At 36.7% G+C, this 19,377-nt stretch overlaps 1 protein-coding gene across 3 annotated transcripts in view; it reads left to right on the top strand.

The window, feature by feature from the left end:
* Window positions 1-19,377, top strand: part of ATP11A (ATPase phospholipid transporting 11A) — a 135,542-nt gene that overhangs the window by 72,224 nt on the left and 43,941 nt on the right. For all 3 annotated transcript variants that reach the window (XM_032226209.1, XM_032226211.1, XM_032226210.1), the window contains exons 6-14: window positions 2,222-2,350; window positions 3,201-3,304; window positions 6,325-6,375; window positions 8,432-8,496; window positions 10,813-10,894; window positions 12,166-12,316; window positions 14,333-14,530; window positions 16,924-17,097; window positions 18,707-18,870. In XM_032226209.1, coding sequence (XP_032082100.1) covers window positions 2,222-2,350; window positions 3,201-3,304; window positions 6,325-6,375; window positions 8,432-8,496; window positions 10,813-10,894; window positions 12,166-12,316; window positions 14,333-14,530; window positions 16,924-17,097; window positions 18,707-18,870 — 1,118 coding nt within the window. The remainder of the gene's footprint in view (window positions 1-2,221; window positions 2,351-3,200; window positions 3,305-6,324; window positions 6,376-8,431; window positions 8,497-10,812; window positions 10,895-12,165; window positions 12,317-14,332; window positions 14,531-16,923; window positions 17,098-18,706; window positions 18,871-19,377) is intronic.

Raw genomic sequence — 19,377 nt, 5'->3', positions numbered from 1 at the left:
AGGTCAGTAAGTACTTCTGCTTGGTTGATGTGCTTTTTCCATTCCTCTAGAGAGAGTTTTGCATATTGTTTTACTTCATCGGTGCATGAAAAGTGACTACCTTCTACAGAAATGGTTCCACATTGTCAGTTATTCTTACTAGGTATATGTACTGACTTTGCAGTGGTAGAGACTAACTTGACTCTGCACCTAATAACGGCAGCAAGACCGTTGGTGACGCAATACTGGAAGAACGAAGACTTGCCTACAATTCAAGAATGGACATTGAAAGTTACAAACTTAGCCGAGATGGCTAAAATATCGGCATATCTTAAAGATCACTCAAATGAGAGATATAAACGAGACTGGAAAAAATGGATTGACTATATACAAAATAAATACGGGACCAAGAAATTCCAGTTAGCCTATGCTTAAGATCAGAAATGATTTAAATTGTTTCAAGTTAGCTCAGCAGGAAGAAGCTAAGATCAATGTAGATATGTCATTAATTTCTTTATTTCTTTTTTCTCAATAGATTTTAGACTGTGTTTGTTAAAAATCCATACCGTGTACGGGTTCTGGGAAGTCGGGGGGGGGGAAGGAGGAGGGTGGTTGGGGAGGAGGGTGGAGGGAGGGAGGGGTATACATTAGGCTAGACAAGAATTTGGTGGTAAACTAGAACTATTTTGACACACAAAAAAATTGTACTCCGATGTCTTACTGATTGAGGAATGATGAAATGTTTGTTTTGAAAGAAAATAAAACTTTTGAACAGCAAAAAAAAAAAAAAACACAAAACAAAACAAAAAAAAGAAATGGTTCCACATTTTTCTTCCTCTTCTACTTTAAACTGAGCTTAAAACAAAATTAAAAGCTATTATCTATAGGTGTTTTTTTAAAGGAGTACAATTAGAAAAATGTTGGGTGTTTCATTGCTGTTCTTTAAATATTTTTAATTTTCTGTTTAAAAGGTTAGAATTTCCCAAAATGAAATTTGTTCATAAAAACTGCATAAATGCATAAATGTATTTCTGTACTTTTGATCTACCTCAAGGGAACAAATGAATGTGATCCTTCATTTATACTAAGTTTGTTTCTCTTGGAGCTAACAGTCTAAAGGTACAAATTTCAGCCTACTTGTGTTCAAGAGTGATCCTCTGTTCCTATTTATTCCTAAATTTTAGGAAATTCCATAGGTTCTAGCAATCACAGCCAACATAGCATGAAATCATGGGAATTGTGGCTTGGCGTACTTCAAGGTGGACACTTTTCAGCCAGCCATCTTGACATCAATTAAAATGATGAAATTTGCATTGTGACATTGAGATATCACAATGCAAAGCTTTTCCACTAGTATTACAAAACAGCATGCAAGTATGTGAGGGGTAATATTTGCATTGCAACGTCTTGACATGTATTTCGTTTCTTGTTACAACTGCAATTACCCAGTTTATCACCTGATATATAATATTGTAACTGGGCAGTACAGGAAATTGTGAGGAAGTGCTACTTCTATTCAGTGATTTCCTGAACAGGATAGAACTAAAATAAAGTTAATAGAGTTTTCAAATTATCCAATTTATTATGAGTATTTTAGTGAATTTCTATTTTTTTCATTTGCAGTTATAGTCCTGCCACTCTGTGCCTAGACAGAAATAACAAAGTACTGTAAAGTTATATCAGAACTTTTCAAATAAATCCTGAATCCTTAGGTGCATATCATGCTTACACTACAGTTCAGAATGGCAATAAAATCACAGAAAGAATCATGGTATAGTCACTGATATTATTTACATATTAGATTAAATGCAAATCAAATTACATTATGTTGCAGCCTAGCTTTAATTCTGTTAATGACTGCGTTAACACGTCATGCTAGGCCATGATCTGTTTTGACCATGATTTACTGAATAAGCTACTTTGATTGGCCTAATACTAAGCTGCTAACATGGGATATAAATACCATTAAGATACAAACAACAAAACTACATTATGACTTATCACATTCTGTAACCAAGCCTCTACGTTGAGTGTACAGTGCTAATAAACTATAATAATTTGATTTATGGATACCATTAAGCAATTTTGTTGAGTTCCTGTGTTATTATAGATGTCATACTAAGCCTAAAAATAGACAAGTCACATTTTGGTTTAACATGATGTCAAGAGTGTATTTACTTTTAAAGGGATCAACTCTAATCTTATTCTAACCATAATTTCTCCCTGACCTCCCCCCCCCCAGGTTGGAGACATTGTGATGGTGAAAGAAGATGAAACATTCCCCTGTGATTTAATATTATTGTCAAGTAGTCGATCAGATGGCACATGTTTTGTTACAACAGCAAGTTTGGATGGTGAATCGAGTCAAAAGGTAACAAGTTTAATTTAATTTCTCTAGCTGAAGATCAGGCATTAGATGTTTCCCTTGAATTACAGAACTTCAATTTATGAATGAAAGTATGTTTCTGGAGGATTAAGTAACCTAAAGCTACAATATTACTTTTGTAGGTGAGTCATTAAGGCAAACCATTATCTCCAAAGGGGATCACAATAGGCCAGATGGCAGGTGTGGTGTTCTAGTAGAAACTCAACTGCTTTTATATGTGTATCAACATTGCACACCTTAAAAGAAGGAGGGTTTCATTTATAATGGTGTGATGACCTTATATCCTCTGAATAAGTTCCCTTTTTAATTGTCAGACTTTCTTCCAAATACACCAGCATAGATTTATGGCATATGGGACTTCTTCCAAATAGACTGGTATAGATTTATGCAATAAACCTGTTGACATTTCAAAGAATGGGCATCCTGAAAAATCAGCTTCAGATTTGCATCCTCCTCCTGCCCACTATAGTACTGGCTGTTACCATCCTGACAGGACAGATGTAGTTCTCATAATTAAAAGATTACCCACTTTTGGTTTAATACATGGCATATCAAAGTTTGAATCTGTTCAGAGAATTAGTTCTGCACCATTTTGAAAATATGAGCTTTCTGATACAGTTTATAATTTGCTAATTTAACATAGTAGAGCCATGTAAAATGGTTTGGATTACCTACTATCTCAGAATCTACATCTGCAAAGATAACTATTAGGCAGTCGTTCAGAACTGCAGAATTTGGCGTAGTGTTTGACCACATGACCACAGATGGAAAGATGAGAAGAACATGTTCAAAATTCCTATTTCCAATTTCACTATTACTTTCTTTTTTATTCTAGACATATTATGCGGTCCAGGATACAAAGTCTCTTCACGATGAACAAGATATTGACAAACTACAGGCTACCATTGAATGTGAACAGCCTCAGCCTGATCTTTATAAGTAAGAACATGTAATTTATTATGTTCTTATTTATTATGTCTTCACTAATACCACTTTAAGTACATGGAACTCCCAAGTGTAGAAGTGCAGTTTTTGAGAAAATATCTGGAACAATGAAGACGTCCCTAATTCTTCTTTTCTGTTAGAGTGACCTACACATTGGTGTTGTATTTCAACTAAGTGTTCTTTTGTTCAGTTATATGATGATTGTTTTCTATATAGTTCTTTCAGACTAGTTAATAGTTTAGGATAGCTCCAGTTTCTGCCAACTCTTCTTTCATCCTTTATTGAGATATCCCAGTTGGGATGATAACTTGTGGGGGAAGCACCAGTTTCAAGTTACACATCATTTGATTTCTTACCATTTATTCCCCACTTGTAAAACTGGCCTAGAATTATGGCTATGTGTTCTCTATATATTCTAACCCATTAATGATACCCACATTACATTTTAATCATTTAAATATGCATTTGAACAGCCTGCTGGGGAGGGGGAATGATGGCATGGGCCACCTCTTCCCAGCCACCCTCATTACGGAGCCAGTGAGGCTAGGGATGGCCTAACATTGGGAAATGGTTCACTTTGTCATCGTGCCCAAGGTGACCAGAGCAGTAATCCTAGGTTTAGCCTGGCTTGATAAATGGGTCGGTCCCCACAGAACATCACTTGCATCATCCTGAAACTCTGAAGGGCCTGTTTGCCAAGGAAACAGTCCTCAAACACCTGGATCCTGAATAGCCCTTCGTGATTCAGACTGATGTGAGCGACTTTGTCATGGGGGCCATCCTCTGCAAACCAACGAAAAGGACAAACTGCAACCCTGCACATATACAATAATACAATAAATATATATATAGCTTAGTTATTTGTGGCTGCAAGTAGATATGTTTGTGCTTCTTTGTTCCAACTTGCTCATTTTCCCCAGAGTTCCCCAGAGTTTATTAGGTTGCACACTGATGCAATTTTGGAATAAAATCAGAAATCATCTAATACAATAAGCATTACTTCCATATTAGTAATTTTAGGCACCACTCTGCATCAGTTCCTGGCCATTAGCTTTCAGTCTCCTAGTGTTCTTTGCCAAAGCTACAGAAGCTCTGACTTTTTGCTATCCAAGTTCAACATGTAGTCAAATAAATAAGAAAATAAGATCTACTTCAAATCAAGCTCAATTCCTGCTGAGTTAGACAAGCATATCCACCCAGTTCTCTTGGTGTGATGTAGAAGTTACTTCATTTTTTCTGGGATTTCTTTTTTTAAAAATGTCTTGGTCTTGGACTTCTCAAATGGACTCCCATCCAGGGAAACCATGGCCAACTCCTCTTAGCTTTTTAGATCAGCTAAGGTCAATTAGCTGTGGCTGTCAAGCTGGATATTCAAATAATTACTGTTAAAGAAAAAGCTGAATCCTTGGGTGTATGAAGGCAAGGATAGATCTATCAGAATAACTCAAGCAAAAGAATTGGATTGAGTAGAAAATGACACTTGTAGCCAGGAACAAGAAAAGGACAAAATCAACAAGATGTCAGATGTGATGTTACAATCTAAGGCCTGTACTTTTATCTAAAAGAGATGAGGCATGGATTTGTCTGCTGTGCCCACTTTCTTATCATTTTTCACCCTGTCATGCTACTAGCATGTTTATTGCAAAACCGTTGAGTTGCAGGCAGTTTGTGGGTCTACCATAATGAAAGATTGGAGAGAGGAAGGGGACATCCTAAAAGGGAGCTAAAAAAAAGAAGTAAAGGAAAATGTGAATCAGTAATAGGAAACTGATAGGAAGCAGAAGTGAAACTAAGGGATTTCAATGGACTGTAAAAAAAAAGGGGGGAAGTCTATTTTCTTTCCTCATTCCTTTCTTGAAATACAAGTTCTCTTAAGTCAAATCCTACTATCTAACATTAAGAGTTGGGCTAAATGTAACAGCATACCTGAAGCGGGGGAAGCTGTAGAAGCTTATGGTGTTTGAAAAGAGGCCCCATATTGTAATCCACAGTTTCAGTATTCAGTTAAAAAAAAGGTTGATTTTTAACTAGAAAGACAGGCTAAACCAGATTTGGAAGACATATATAGCCATATGGAAAGGAATTTCGATGATGCTAATTGCTGCATTGAAAATTTATTTATAATATTTATATAGCTGTCCATCTCACAGAATGTGACTCTGAAATGGCATACAGTTTAAAAGATCGTTTTTAAAAAAATCATACACAACCAATAATTAAAAATTTTCTTTAATTCAATAATTAAGAACATCAATCAAGATTACTAGCAACAGGTAAAAATATGCAACATATAGAAAGAAAAAATAGGAATATTCTAAACAAATAAAAATTAACCACTTCCTAGAAGTCTATAATTTACTGTTGTAAAGCAGAGGAAGAGAACTTTAAAGAAAATTAAAGTGTTTTGTTGGAGATTGGGCTTCAGCTAGAGGAATCACTAAGGATACAAGCTTTGGAAAGAAACAGGAGAAATGTCCTGGCTTTGGATGGAGGTACAGGTAGTCCTAGACTTACAACAGTTCATTTAGTGACCATTTGAAGTTACAATGGCCCTGAAAAAAGTGACTTATGACATTTTTTGCACTTATGACCGTTGCAACATTCCCCATGGTCACGTGATTTACATTCAGATCCTTGAAAGCTGTTTCATATTCATGACGGTTCCAGTGTCCGAGTGACCACGTGACCATCTGACAAGCAAAGTCAATGGGGAAGGCAGATTCACTTAACAACTGCATTATTAATTTAACAACTGCAGCGATTCACTTAACAACATGTAGCAAGAAAAATCGTAAAATGTGACAATACTCATTTAACAAATTTCTCATTTAAATTCTGGGCTCAGTTGTGGTCATAGGCCAAGGACTACCTGTATTCAGGATGCATCTAGAGATAACAGTGGAAACTATCTGCATGCCCATGTGTTCAATTATTGGCATGCACATCTCTGCTTCCTCAGCCATACTGATGCTCAGCTTTTCCTTAACTTGGGATATTTTTTGTTTTGCTTTCAGATTTGTTGGCCGGATAAATATTTACCATGAGAGTAATGAGCCAATTGCAAGGTAAGACTTCAAATACAAATTTGCACATGTTGCCCAGGTAATTCACCTCTTAGTATTAGAAAAATAGGTGTGGTGGAAACATTTCGTCTGGCCTGTGCATTCAAATAAATAAATAAACCTTTGTCCAAAGATAGATTCTCTAGAGTTAATTGCTATATGTATCATGTCATTGGATATTCGATTGCAGCTGGCAGTATAGTGCTATGTGGCTTGGGGCCAGATGAGCTGTTAGCTAGGCTACATTTCCTTAATCTTTGTAATTTCTGGATGAATATAGCCCAAAGGGAGATGGAAACCAGGAATCTGTTTTGTCAAAGCTCTCTTTGTATTCATTGTGTTTCCTGCAAAAAAATAAACTGTGGGGTTACTCCTAATATGGAAGGAGTCTGGATGTGACACAAATTCACATTACACTTGACATTTTCCTTCACAGTTATTTTTCCAGTTCCTGTTTTGGCCTATTTGGCCTGATAACAGATCAATCCTGTTAGCAAATCTTGCAATACTTTGGCATATTTCTGAGAATGAGCAAAAGCAGATTATGACTCATTGTAATTCCTTCTAACAAAATTCCTTCTTTGAAATAGACTTATGCTGCTCATCATTTTGATATATTAGGTTTAACTTCAAAAGGAGTATAAATCTTTTTTCCTCTTCATAATTTTTTAAAAATATATTTAGCATATTTTCATTGTATTCAGATTTTGGAACCACATTTAAGATCTAATGCTTTTGAAGCAGATACTTACTGTTTCCTATCTGTGATCATGCAAACATAAAACGTGCAGATATTAATTAGTAATATATATGTGTGCATGTTTATGAAATTAAATAAAGAGAATGTACAGAAGTCTTTGACTTACAATCCCAATTGATTCCAAAATTCCCATTACTAAGCAAAACGGTTGTTAAGTGAGTTTTATCCATTTTAAAACCCTTCTTGCCACAGCTGTTAAGTGAATCACTGCAGTTATTAAGTTAATCATACGGTTGTTAAGTGAACCTGGTTATCCATTGATTTTGCTTGTCAGAAGGTTACCAAAGGTGATCACAACACCCTAGGATAGCGATGGCTAACCTTTTTGCCGTCACGTGCCAAAACCACATCCATAATGCAATGTGCGCGCAACACCCCCTGTGCCCTGACCCTTGCGCATGCGTGTGTGGCCCCTTGTGCTTCCCCATGCATGCGACCCCCCACAATCCATTTTGGGCCTAGTAGGCTTCCCTTCAGTCTCTTGGGTCCAAATATGGGGCACAGGTGTGTGGTGCAGTGCAACCCCCGTGCTCCCCCATCCCCTATGCATGCTCGCATGACGCAAAATCAGCTGGTCAGCGGGAAGCATGCACACTTGTGTAGTGGAGCTGAGCTGGGGCGCAGAAAGGGCACTGCATGCACCTGTGGCATGCATGCCATAGGTTCGCCATCACGACCCTAGGACATTGCAACCATCATCAATACATGATGGTTGCCAAATATGATCATGGGGATGCTGCAGGTGGATGTAAGTGTAAAAAACAGTCATAAGTCACGTTTTTCGACTCTGTTGCATGGTTTGAATGGTCACTAAATAATTGTAAGTCAAGGACTACCTGTACCACATACAATTAAAATTCTCCAATCTTTAGCCACAAACAGCTAAATATCTAGTTCTCTTATTCAAATAACTTACCTTGTATGACATACAGTATAGCACAGTGTAATTAAAATGAAATTTTCCGATTAAATCCATTAATTCCAATTCGAACTGATTAATTAATAAGCAGCATTGAACTCCATAGCTGTTTATAAAATACATGTAGGATAGCTTTAATGTTTTGTGAATGTACTCTAATTGTCAGTTTGTATTTTAGGAATATTTGTTCAATATTTATTCAATATTTGTTCCTGCCTAGTATGTTTTGGGTAGGATTAGCATTATTTTTTGTATTAAACATGTATTTATGCATTGTCATAAACAAAATTATGTTTCCTTGTTTGTTCAGCATTTCATTTCATTCTGAAAATGCTTGGTTTCTTCCCTTGATAAAACTAATTAATATTTTTACTTTGCAGGCCACTGGGATCAGAAAATGTGCTTCTTAGAGGAGCTACCTTAAAGAACACAGAGCACATCTTCGGTAAACTTTGCCTATTGAGACACTGACTAAAAGCAACATCTTTTAATGTAGCATCTCTTGTTCAAAAACAAAGAGACCAACAAACAGCTATTTTGAGTTGAAAGCAAGGTTGTCAATATGAAATCCTAAATTATTCAGTGGTCTGGGTGGTGAGAGGAGATGGTTCTGCTTTTTGTCAATTTCCATTTGCTACTTTTTGCAATGTTTATGAAGTATTTTCTTCAGAAGTTGTATTCAGCAGGTTCTGACCATTTCTGGAGAACTGATAGCGAAAATTTTGAGTAGTTCAGAGAACCGGTAAATACCACCTCTGACTGGCCCTGCCCACATCTATTCTCTGCCTCCTGACTCCAAAGCTGATTGGGAGGGAATGGGGATTTTGCAATATCCTTCTCCTGCCACTTCCACCAAGCCATGCCAGCCCACAGAACCAGTAGTAAAAATATTGAATCCCACCACTGATTTTCTTCTTGTGTGATATCTGCAAGAATGGATCACATGTAATAATAAAATGACATTATGAAATTCCTCGGTTTCTGCCATGATCACTGACTGTGCCCAGTTGTCCTCTGCTAGGCTCCATTGTCTGTTTGATTTTATTTGTTAAACTGTTATGAACTGCCGCAGAGTTTTAGCTGTTGCTTCATCTTGTTTTCAAATAAGCATATATAAGTATAATAGGCATCTTTAGAAAATAAGAATGGTGAACGCTATTCCTTCTGCCCAAAGAAATGGCCAAGAATGACAGCATGGTAGTCTGTACTTTGTGGTTTGTCTACATGTACATTTTGAATTTGGCCTTGCTATTTACAGTAGATTTATTGTGAGAAACTGAGAATGCCTGGGACATGACAAAATATCAGATATGTCTGTTGCAGTAACGTGCGATGAGGTTTATGGCTGGTGAGGCACTGACACAGTGGTGGGGTTCAAATTTTTTTAGACTTCAACTCCCAGAATTCCACAACCAGGCATGCTCAGTTCCAATTTAAAGTGACAGCATTTGTTTTTCTCCTTTGTGAAATAAGTTTCCTTTTTTCTTTTTCTTTTTCTTCTCCCTTCCCCTCCTTCCTCCCTCTCTCCCTCCCTCCCCCCTCTCAAACACACACACACACACACACAGAAGTTGGATTGGACTATCTCTCCTACCCCCTTCCTTCTCTCACTCAAACAAACTCTTTCTCAAAGAAGCACACACAAACACTTACACACACATACACACAAAGTTGGATTGGAGGGAGTCAGGGAGACCACAGGAGGAGGCAGGAAGCCAGTCAAAGAGCCATACTGGAGCACACACACTTTCCCCCAGCCCCAGAAGAATCCAGCCCAGCTTCACTGATTACAGGTTTGAAAAGACAACGGGGTTCTGCCTGCAATCAAACTATACTTGGGGAGGGAGAGCACTTCCCTCCAGCCTTTGCCCAAAGCCCCACACCAGGAGGATGAAGTTTGAATTCCTCCCTTTCCCTCTGATCCACACATACCTTTTCCAGCTGTTTCAGAGAGGATTTCAACTCTGCTCTTGCCTGTCATCATGAAAAGAAAAAAAATGTAAAAGGAAAAAGGCAAGAGCTGAGGTCAGGCTGAGCCAGTTGCTGCCAGAGTCACCATGGATGACTCTGCTTAACTGTTTAAAAAAACCTCTAAAAAAGTGCCCTCTACAGGAGGAGGCAGAAGAACAATGTGCCTCACCTACATCAGGAATTTTTAGGCTTTTAACCCTTGCTTAACTCTGCTCGAGTGATCATAAAACACCTAAAGTCTGACTAGATGAGGCACATCGTTCTCCTGCCTCCTCTTGTAGAGGAAGCTTTTTCAGAGGTTTTTTTAAACAGTTAAGCACTAAGCAGAGTCATCCACAGTGACTCTGACAGCAACTAGCTTAGCCTGACCTCAGCTCTCGCCTTTTTCCTTTTACATTTTTTTCTTTTCATGATGACAGTGGTGAGGCTGTGCCTCCCCTGCCTCACCTGACTGCATGTCACTGGTCTGTTGGCTCAAAAAAGCTGGAATTCCTTTGGTTGACAGATTGGATTTGGATTTACAATATTATCACTGAACAGAATAAAGGCAATTCTGTTTTCCTAATCCTAAAAAATAAACTGCTTTTCACCCTTCTAGATCAGTAAAAGTTGGATGGTATTTTTCAGTGTAGCAATAATAAATTAGAACAGTACAACACCCCATTTTGGATTCAGTATCTATTATTGAATGGCATTATGTAATTTATTAGTCTAATCCACAATGATAATCCTGTCTTCTTCATAATCCTGTTTTTTTATTTCTGTTTTTTTGTTTTGTTTTTTCTTTCAGGTGTTGCAATATATACTGGCATGGAAACAAAAATGGCATTGAATTACCAATCAAAATCACAGAAACGATCAGCTGTAGAAAAGTAAAGTGTTATCAACTGTTCTAATATCTCTGTGTGTATTATGGATGAAATGATTAGAAAATAAAAGTATTTATCTGATGATAGGGGGAAAATATAATAATTTGTCTATATTTTATTGTCAATAATTACTTGCCTAATGAAGGGATTTGGGGCATTTGTGTTCCTAAATATTTTTTTAAAGTTTATTATTAGGAATTTAAATTTTTAGTTTTAAATTTAAAGTTTTCTTTAAATTTTTTAAAGAATTTAAATTTAAAGTTTGTCACAGTTCTAAACTTTCTAGTTTTGCCAAGTTTTTGATGCCATGTTTTCTTTTATCTCATGCCCCTCAAAGTTAAGAGTCAGATGACAAATACATTTAACAAATTATTATTATCTTCATATTTTAGTGCACATATTCACACACACACACACACACACACACACACACACACAGACATATTGTAATATTTTATTCCTGGTTGCAGTCAAATTATCTATTTTGAAATCTAAAGTATACCAAAAAAATAGCACAGTTCTTTTTTATCATTTTTCATGGCATTTGTAAATTTTTCGATTATATTCATACTTTGTCTATTTCTGTCAAAATTTAGCTGTATAACAGATAGCCTACACAAGGCCAGTGAGATTAGGATCCTTGGATAAAAAGAGCTATACATCTCTACAGTTTGTGTTAAATGCTTCCTAACACCTCTCAAAATGAAAAAGGAATTGAAGCAGTGCTATTTATAGGGTTTACATAAACTTGCTTGCTTGTTTTAATCTGATTTACATTGAGGCTTTGGTGTTTGTGTGTATGTATATGCATCTATGTGTGTCTACACACACACACACATATGATAGATGGATGGATGGATGGATGGATGGATGGATGGATGGATGGATGGATGGATAGATAGATAGATAGATAGATAGATAGATAGATAGATAGATAGATAGATAGATAGATAGAGTTATATCTATATCCATATCCATCCGCCCACCCACCCTTTTAGCATACATCAGTACAGTGTATTGTTTCTTGTATATGAATATAGACATTACTGTATTCTCTTTTGTCACATATCAAATTATATCATTGGAAGTCTATGTTTTATTGAACTACTGAGTTAAAATAATATAAAATCATTTCAGATAAAGCTTTAATTCTGACGTCTGCAAAAATGGCACATGAAAAAGCTTAGACTAATTGAAAATATAATGTGAATAGTTATGTTGTAAAATGAATACATTTCATTAATTATTACCATATTTTTTTTCATCTGTTTCAGATCAATGAATGCTTTTCTTATTGTATACCTTTGTATTCTAATTAGTAAAGCACTAATAAATACCATCCTGAAATATGTTTGGCAGCTTGAGCAATATCGTGATGAACCTTGGTATAATAAGAAAACAGAATCCGAAAGGAAAAGAAATGTGGTATGCAGACCATTTTATTTATACGGAGATGTACTGTATTTTTTGGAGTAAAAGATGCACCAAGATTTTGAAGAGGCAAATTTTAAAAAAAGGTTTTGCACTTTGTGAAAATGGGCCCATTTTTTGACACTAAAAAGGGCATGAATAGCCATTAGGAGGTTTGTACAGTGCTCCTGGGGGCTGGGGGGGGGGGGAAATGAGCAAAAAAGCAGCCTGTTTTTTGCTCACTTTTGCCCTCCCCAGCCCCCAGGAGCACTCTGGAAGCCTCCTTAAAGCTATGCATGGCCATTTTTGCAAAGGGGGTGGGGTTTCAGGAGTGCAAAAATGCTGTATTCAGTGTATAAGATGTACTCAGATTTTCACCCTCTTTTTTGAAGGAAAAAGATCTGTCTTATACTCCGAAAAATACAGTAATAATGTATTTACTTTTAGATGATTTCTGCCCTTGCCTATCTTGAATAACTAGAATGCTTTCAACACAGCTCTTGGCTTTATCCTATAAACCAATATTTCCCAACCCTGGCAACTTTAAGAATGTTGGCTGAGAAATTCTGGGAGTTGAAGTCCAGGCATCTTAAAGTTGCCAAGATTGGGAAATACTGATGTTAGCTGTTGGAAGAATTTTTGTATATTTGTGTAGCCTTCCGCAAATGTCACACTGCCCTACTCTGAGATAGCTAGTGGTCTCCCAACTGACCAATGGGGCAACCCTAAAAATGGCAGCCTTCTGGCATTCTCCCTCCACTTTTCCTGATGCCCTCTATGAAGAACATAATACACTTAAGCATTAGGATTATCAGAAAGACCATAAGCATTTCTGTTATTTATTATTTCAGGATGCAAAAGCATCAGTGTCATGGAATATGCAAGGATAGCTCACTAACAAAGTAGCCTAGTGTTTGGATATAAAAAGTTCCTGCATTTGGCAAACAATATTATACATTTTTGCCTCTACAATTACCACCACAACAGAATAATTATTTTAAAAGCATTTTTTCTAGTTATGTTCAGTTTTATGCTAGCAAAGGTGTCAGGTCTGTGAGGCAGTCCAGGCATGAAGCACTAGCTCTGTGTTTATTGTAAGATTACATTAACAGAATCTTGCCAGCCTAAAAGTACATCTCTTTCTCCTGACCTTTACTGTATAAGAAGTTAGGAAGACCCCTTGTAAGGTATTTGCCATGCTCACATCCCTTCTGCGATCTCCTATTTATCCTACTGTTGCTTAATTTGTAGTTCTTTCTCTTGTCTCAAGGTCATTCTCACTGTACCATTACATAAGGTGATGATATACAACTAGCACAAACATCAACTAAACAATTAGCACAACTTGAAATGAAGTAAGGTTGTCCTGATTTTTAGAAGCACTTGCACAAGTAGACTCAAAGTAATGAATGAAATACTTGTACAAGAATTAAACTATGTTTTCTACATACTTTACACATGCATAAACCTAGATAGGACAAAAGATACTATTGGGAACAAACTTCTGGATTTCTCTGAATGAATGAGGAAGATGTTACTTAAAAATATGACCTGGTTCATATATTTCAACCTGATCAACAAATCACACAAATGAATCAAGTGTTGGCACTTCAATAAGCAACCCACAAACATGGGCTGGAAATCTGGATGTTTTCTCATTTACGTAATAGAGAATTTAAAACATGGCAAATTGAGAAGTATTTTTGCAATTGGAAACAAAAAAGGAGGGAAAAGGTGTAAAGAGTGACATTTCGCCTGTTATAAACCAATAAATATGTTTATTGGGGTAGGCTGTTAACCCAAATCTTGGCCTCTTAGGAGTTTTGACTAATTTATGCTCTTACATATTAGTTATAGAAATTAGAATATATTTTCTCTTATTAAAAAGCAAAAATAAAATGTCTAAGAGCTCAATTATATACAAGTTTTCAAAAAGATAAATCCGCTTCTCTCAAGTTAATATGAATAATATTGTGGTCTAGCATAAACTAGCTTATATTGATATTTCTTATTTTTGTCTTCTCTTGGCAGTTTATCGCAGCATTTACAGATTTTCTTTCTTTCATGGTCCTTTTCAACTACATCATTCCTGTTTCTATGTATGTCACAGTAGAAATGCAGAAATTTCTTGGTTCTTATTTTCTCACTTGGGATGAAGAAATGTTTGATGAAGAAACAGGTGAAGGACCCCTCGTGAATACCTCTGATCTTAATGAAGAGTTAGGGCAGGTAACTGTCATGCAGAAGCAACTATAAAAATATCACAGCTGTCTTTGTTAAAGACAACTGGACAGATTGATATTTCAATTTTCCTATAATTATTTTTATTATTATAATGCATAATCATTTCTCTGATTTATATGGTATATAGATCTTACTGATCAGAATTTCAGTAAGAAATTTATGAATTTCTTATAAATCATAGTCGACTTTAGATATTTGGTAATAAAGAAACCTACAGCATATTGATCAGTAGCTTCAAATATCCTGTCCTAGGAGAAGGAAAAAGCTATGACTAACAAGATGCATCTTTTTTTCCAACTCACAACACTAAATGCAATATGGCAAAGGGCCAGAAAGTATATGACTTTGAATTTTTCAAAAACTCCAGTCAGAATGCCCAATGGCAAAAGTTCCTGGAGAACCACAAATATAGTTCGTTCGTTCATTCATTCATTCATTCATTCATTCATTCATTCATTCATTCATTCATTCATTAATTATTACATCCAAACTAGACCTGATTGATTGTCATACATTGTATTATTAGAAAAAAAACCACTATCAGTACTATCAGTATTGAAAATTCATATCTTAGACAGTTTAGATAATTATTTAAATAATAGTGCAAAAACCATGCAGCACTCTGCTGATAATCCTAAAGGTGCTTTTTCAAAAGACAACCGCCCTTTCTTTTTTCCCCCCTTGAATATGATTTGCTTCTCAATCCTCACGGAAAAATAAAGGAAATCCAGTTGTGTTTGAAAAAAGCACCTAATTGGACAACCATGACCTGGATGACTGAGAATCTCCATAGAGATACTCTGCTGATATATAGGTAGCCCTCGATTTACAACCACAACTAGCTCAACATTTCCATTCCTAGGCAAGAGAGTTGTTAAGTGAGTTTTACCCCATTATACAACCTTTTTGCCACAGTTGTTAAGCGAATCACTGCAGTGGTTAACTGAATCATGAGTTTGTTAAGTGAATCTGGCTTGCCCCATTGACTTTGCTTGTCGGAAATTGGCTGGGAAAGTTACATATAGTGATCATCAACCCTGGGACAGTGCAACTGTCATAAATGCATGTCAGTTGCCAAGAGCATAAATTTTGATCACATGACTGTGTTGTAGCCTGGTTCACCGACAAAAGGGTGAATGACAAAACCGCGTCGCTGACATCATCAACAGGGCGACAACAGCGCGGAGACGGAAGCACGATGTAAACCCTAAACCTAAACTTAACCCTAAACCTAAACCTAACCCTAAACCTAACCCTAAACCTAACCCTTAACCTAACCCTAAACCTAACCCTGACCCTTAACCTAACCCTAAAGCTAACCCTTACCTTAAATTGAATTGGCTTTCTTTCAATGCACTATTTAAAGCGCCCTTCTTTCTCCGCGCTGGCTGTTGTCGCCGCATTGATGACATCACCGACACGGTTTAGTCGGGCGCGGTTTTGTCGTTCGCCCTTTTGACGGGTCACGGTTGTAGCCCAACAGCGGCTGGCTGAACTGTTGGTGGAATCTGACAGTGATGAACACTATGGGACTGCCTTGGAGGCTGAGGAAGACTCTGGGGAGTGTTCGGAGTCAGAGCAGGGACTAGAGAGGCCTGTTGGCCACCAGGTGGCGTCTGAGTCAGGGAGCAGTGAGGAAGAACAGAGGGAGGCTGTCCCTGACCTACGTATGCGTAGGGCTGCAAGGAGGAGGGAGCAGCTTTGGAAAAAGGGTCACAAAAGGAAATAGGAACAGGTGGCTACTGATTGGCCCCTCTCAGAGAGCTTATAGGTGGGGCAATGGGAGGGGAATTTTGTAGGAAACAACAATTTACTGATCCACCCATAGAGAAAGATTGGGAGAATTTTGTGAGTTCAAGCCTCGTTTCATAGAAGTAGCTTTCTGGGCTACCAGCCAAGGGGTTGCTTATCTCCCTCCTTAGTTGTGGCAGACAGCCAAGTCTGCGTCTGTATATATTGTAGAGGCTTGGGACAGAACAGACTGTGAGGATATTACAATCGTCATAAATATGAAAACTCAGTCATAAGTCACTTTTATCAGCACCGTTCTAACTTTGAATAGTCACCAAATGAATGGTCGTAAGTCAAAGATTACCTGTATCGCAATCCAAATCATTTAGTGCTCCTTGTGGTGAAAGCATGCTTACCATTTAAAATTAATAAAGATAATGAATATACATTTAAAATATGATTTAAAAAATAATAAAACAGTTTTTTCCTCTGAATTGCATTAATTTACATTGTAGCAAAATGCCTCCTAAGAAAATATTGTTAGTTTTCTAAAGACAAAATGACATGATTTTGAAATACACACACATAATCATTCAAATTCGTCCTTGTTATGTTAATCCTACCGTATGCTTTCTTTTTCTTTTCAGGTTGAATATGTCTTCACAGATAAAACAGGGACATTAACTGAAAACAATATGGAATTTATAGAGTGCTGCATTGAGGGGCATGTTTATATACCCCATGTCATCTGTAATGGCCAAATTCTCCATGACTGTAGTGGAATTGATATGATTGATTCATCCCCAGGAGGAAGTGGAAAAGTATGAACAGTTGTGCTTGGTTTTGTTAATGCTGATCTAAAATATTGAAACATTACGCTTGATTTTTTTAAAAAAATTCTGGACACATTTATGTAACTTTGTTGGCAACCATATGTTGTTGCCTTCTCATCCAGGTTACTGCCCTGATCCATTATTAAAAATATGGCACTTGAATCACTTGGTTGAAGTAGCTTTCCGTCAGATAGGTATTGTGCTTTAAAAATGTTAAATGCTTTTTCTAAGATGTTTCTAATTTGACAGTAATATCAAAACCACTGTTTAAAACCATTGCAGAGAATAATTTAGAATTCTCTGGTCATCAAACTGATAAATGAAGAAGGTACCACTTCAGCTGAAATTAAATTGGAGCAATGTAGAAAGTAGATTTAGTAGTTCAGCATGCTAAATCCAAGGATTGCGATTGATGCCTCCTTGGTTTGATAAGACGGGGAAGAAGGATGAATCTAGAGCAGTGGTCACAAACCTTGCAGACCTCCGGGACCACTAAATTCATAATTTTAAATTCTGCAGACCACTAATATGAATTTTTTAAAAAGATAACATTTAGTGCAATATAAAAAATACAAATAATTTTTCTGTGGGCCACCAAAATTTTCTCATGGGCCACCAGTGGTCTGTGAACCACCAGTTGGTGACTGCTGATCTAGAGGATTGAATAAGGATAGCAAGAGCTTGGTGGCAGCACACTTTTTAATCGTGTTTACATTTAAATATCTATTTAAATTTAGCTACACTAATCATTCATTGGTGGAAAGGTAAACTTAACTGCTCTAAAATGACTTTGTTTGGTGGACATGATGATTGCACTTATCATTGTGAAAGGCTTACATTGACATTGACTTTTGTAACACACAGGTGAATTGGCTCCTTGCTCAGAGACAGTTTCTTCAAACCACTTCAACGTTTCTTTTCTGTCTCTTTATCTCTCTTTTATCTCAAAGCTCATAACACTTCAGATGATCTCACTAGCCTAACTTAATAAAGTTGTAAAATGTCCTGAGTGCAAGTTGCATATGGATCCAAAAAGATCATTTTATTATCGGTTCCACATCACAGACTCTCTGTCATTGGTCTAGTAATGGTCCTAAATGAGCAGGGAAATGGCTACATAAACTATAATAAGAACAAAAAATAGTGTTCACATGGGACTTCTTTTAAGCAGCTAAGATCCGTGTAGCTATATCCAGAAATAGAACAACTAAACACTTTTTAATGAACAGCTCAAGAATATTAGTTCTTTAAACACATTGAATTTGTTTTATTTATTTATAGAGATTTTTCTTAAAATAGATACACTTACAACAATGGAAAGTTTTCCTTTCCCTTCCTCTCTGCAACCCCTTATCTTGTGTCCTGTACCAATTTGTTCATAAGACCTCAATGACCTCATGGACAAATTTTAGAAATCAGAGTTGTTGGTGGAAGGAGGGAGAGAGGATTTTTTTCCCCTTCCATCAGCTTCCTTAAATTAGGATTATTACTAATAATAGATCCACTTTGAGCCCATCAGTCTAATAAATTTAAATGTCCAATATTTTTTCCTGTACTAGTGCTCTTCATAAATGTTATTTCCTTTTTAATTTATTAGGACCGAGAAGAGCTCTTTTTCCGAGCTCTATGTCTTTGTCATACAGTTCAAGTGAAGGAAGATGATATGGTAGATGGAGTAAAGAAAGCTCAACTTTCAGGAAAATCTTCTGTGTATATTTCATCATCCCCTGATGAAGTTGCTTTAGTTGAAGGAATTCAGAGGTACGTACAAGTTAGTATAATTGTCTCGAAAATTGTGTAAGATCAAATGTCTCTTTCATTTCATAGTATGAGCACAGGGGACAATGTTATCATTGAAAATATGTTTGTGAGAAAAATACCTGTATTAAGAAAACAAAAATAGTCCTAGTGGTGTGTGGGATGTTACTTTGGACCAGAGATGGGATTAATTTACCTTCCCTACTGGTTTGCAAATGCGAGCACACTTGCACGCACTTTGTCTGCACATTCGCACTGCAGTGCTCACGCATTACTTCAGGGCAGATGGGTGGAGCCTCTACAGCCGCCACTACCGGTTCACCCAAACCAGAGAGAACCGGCTGAATACCACCTCTGCTTTGGACTGAGAGCCTGTAAAACAGCTCTAGGTATCTCTTAATTTCTGCTGAAAAATAAATGTTTCTTCTGGTTGTTGTTTATTTTTTTAAATCCATTATTGTAATTTGTGTGAACATGTCTGGCTTAGAGGTTATTAAAAATAAGAACCTT

Source organism: Thamnophis elegans, chromosome 11 (assembly GCF_009769535.1).
Source record: "Thamnophis elegans isolate rThaEle1 chromosome 11, rThaEle1.pri, whole genome shotgun sequence".
Classification (NCBI taxonomy): domain Eukaryota; kingdom Metazoa; phylum Chordata; class Lepidosauria; order Squamata; family Colubridae; genus Thamnophis; species Thamnophis elegans.
The sequence above is the reverse complement of the archived record's forward strand: the minus strand, read 5'-3'. Positions and strand labels throughout refer to the sequence as shown.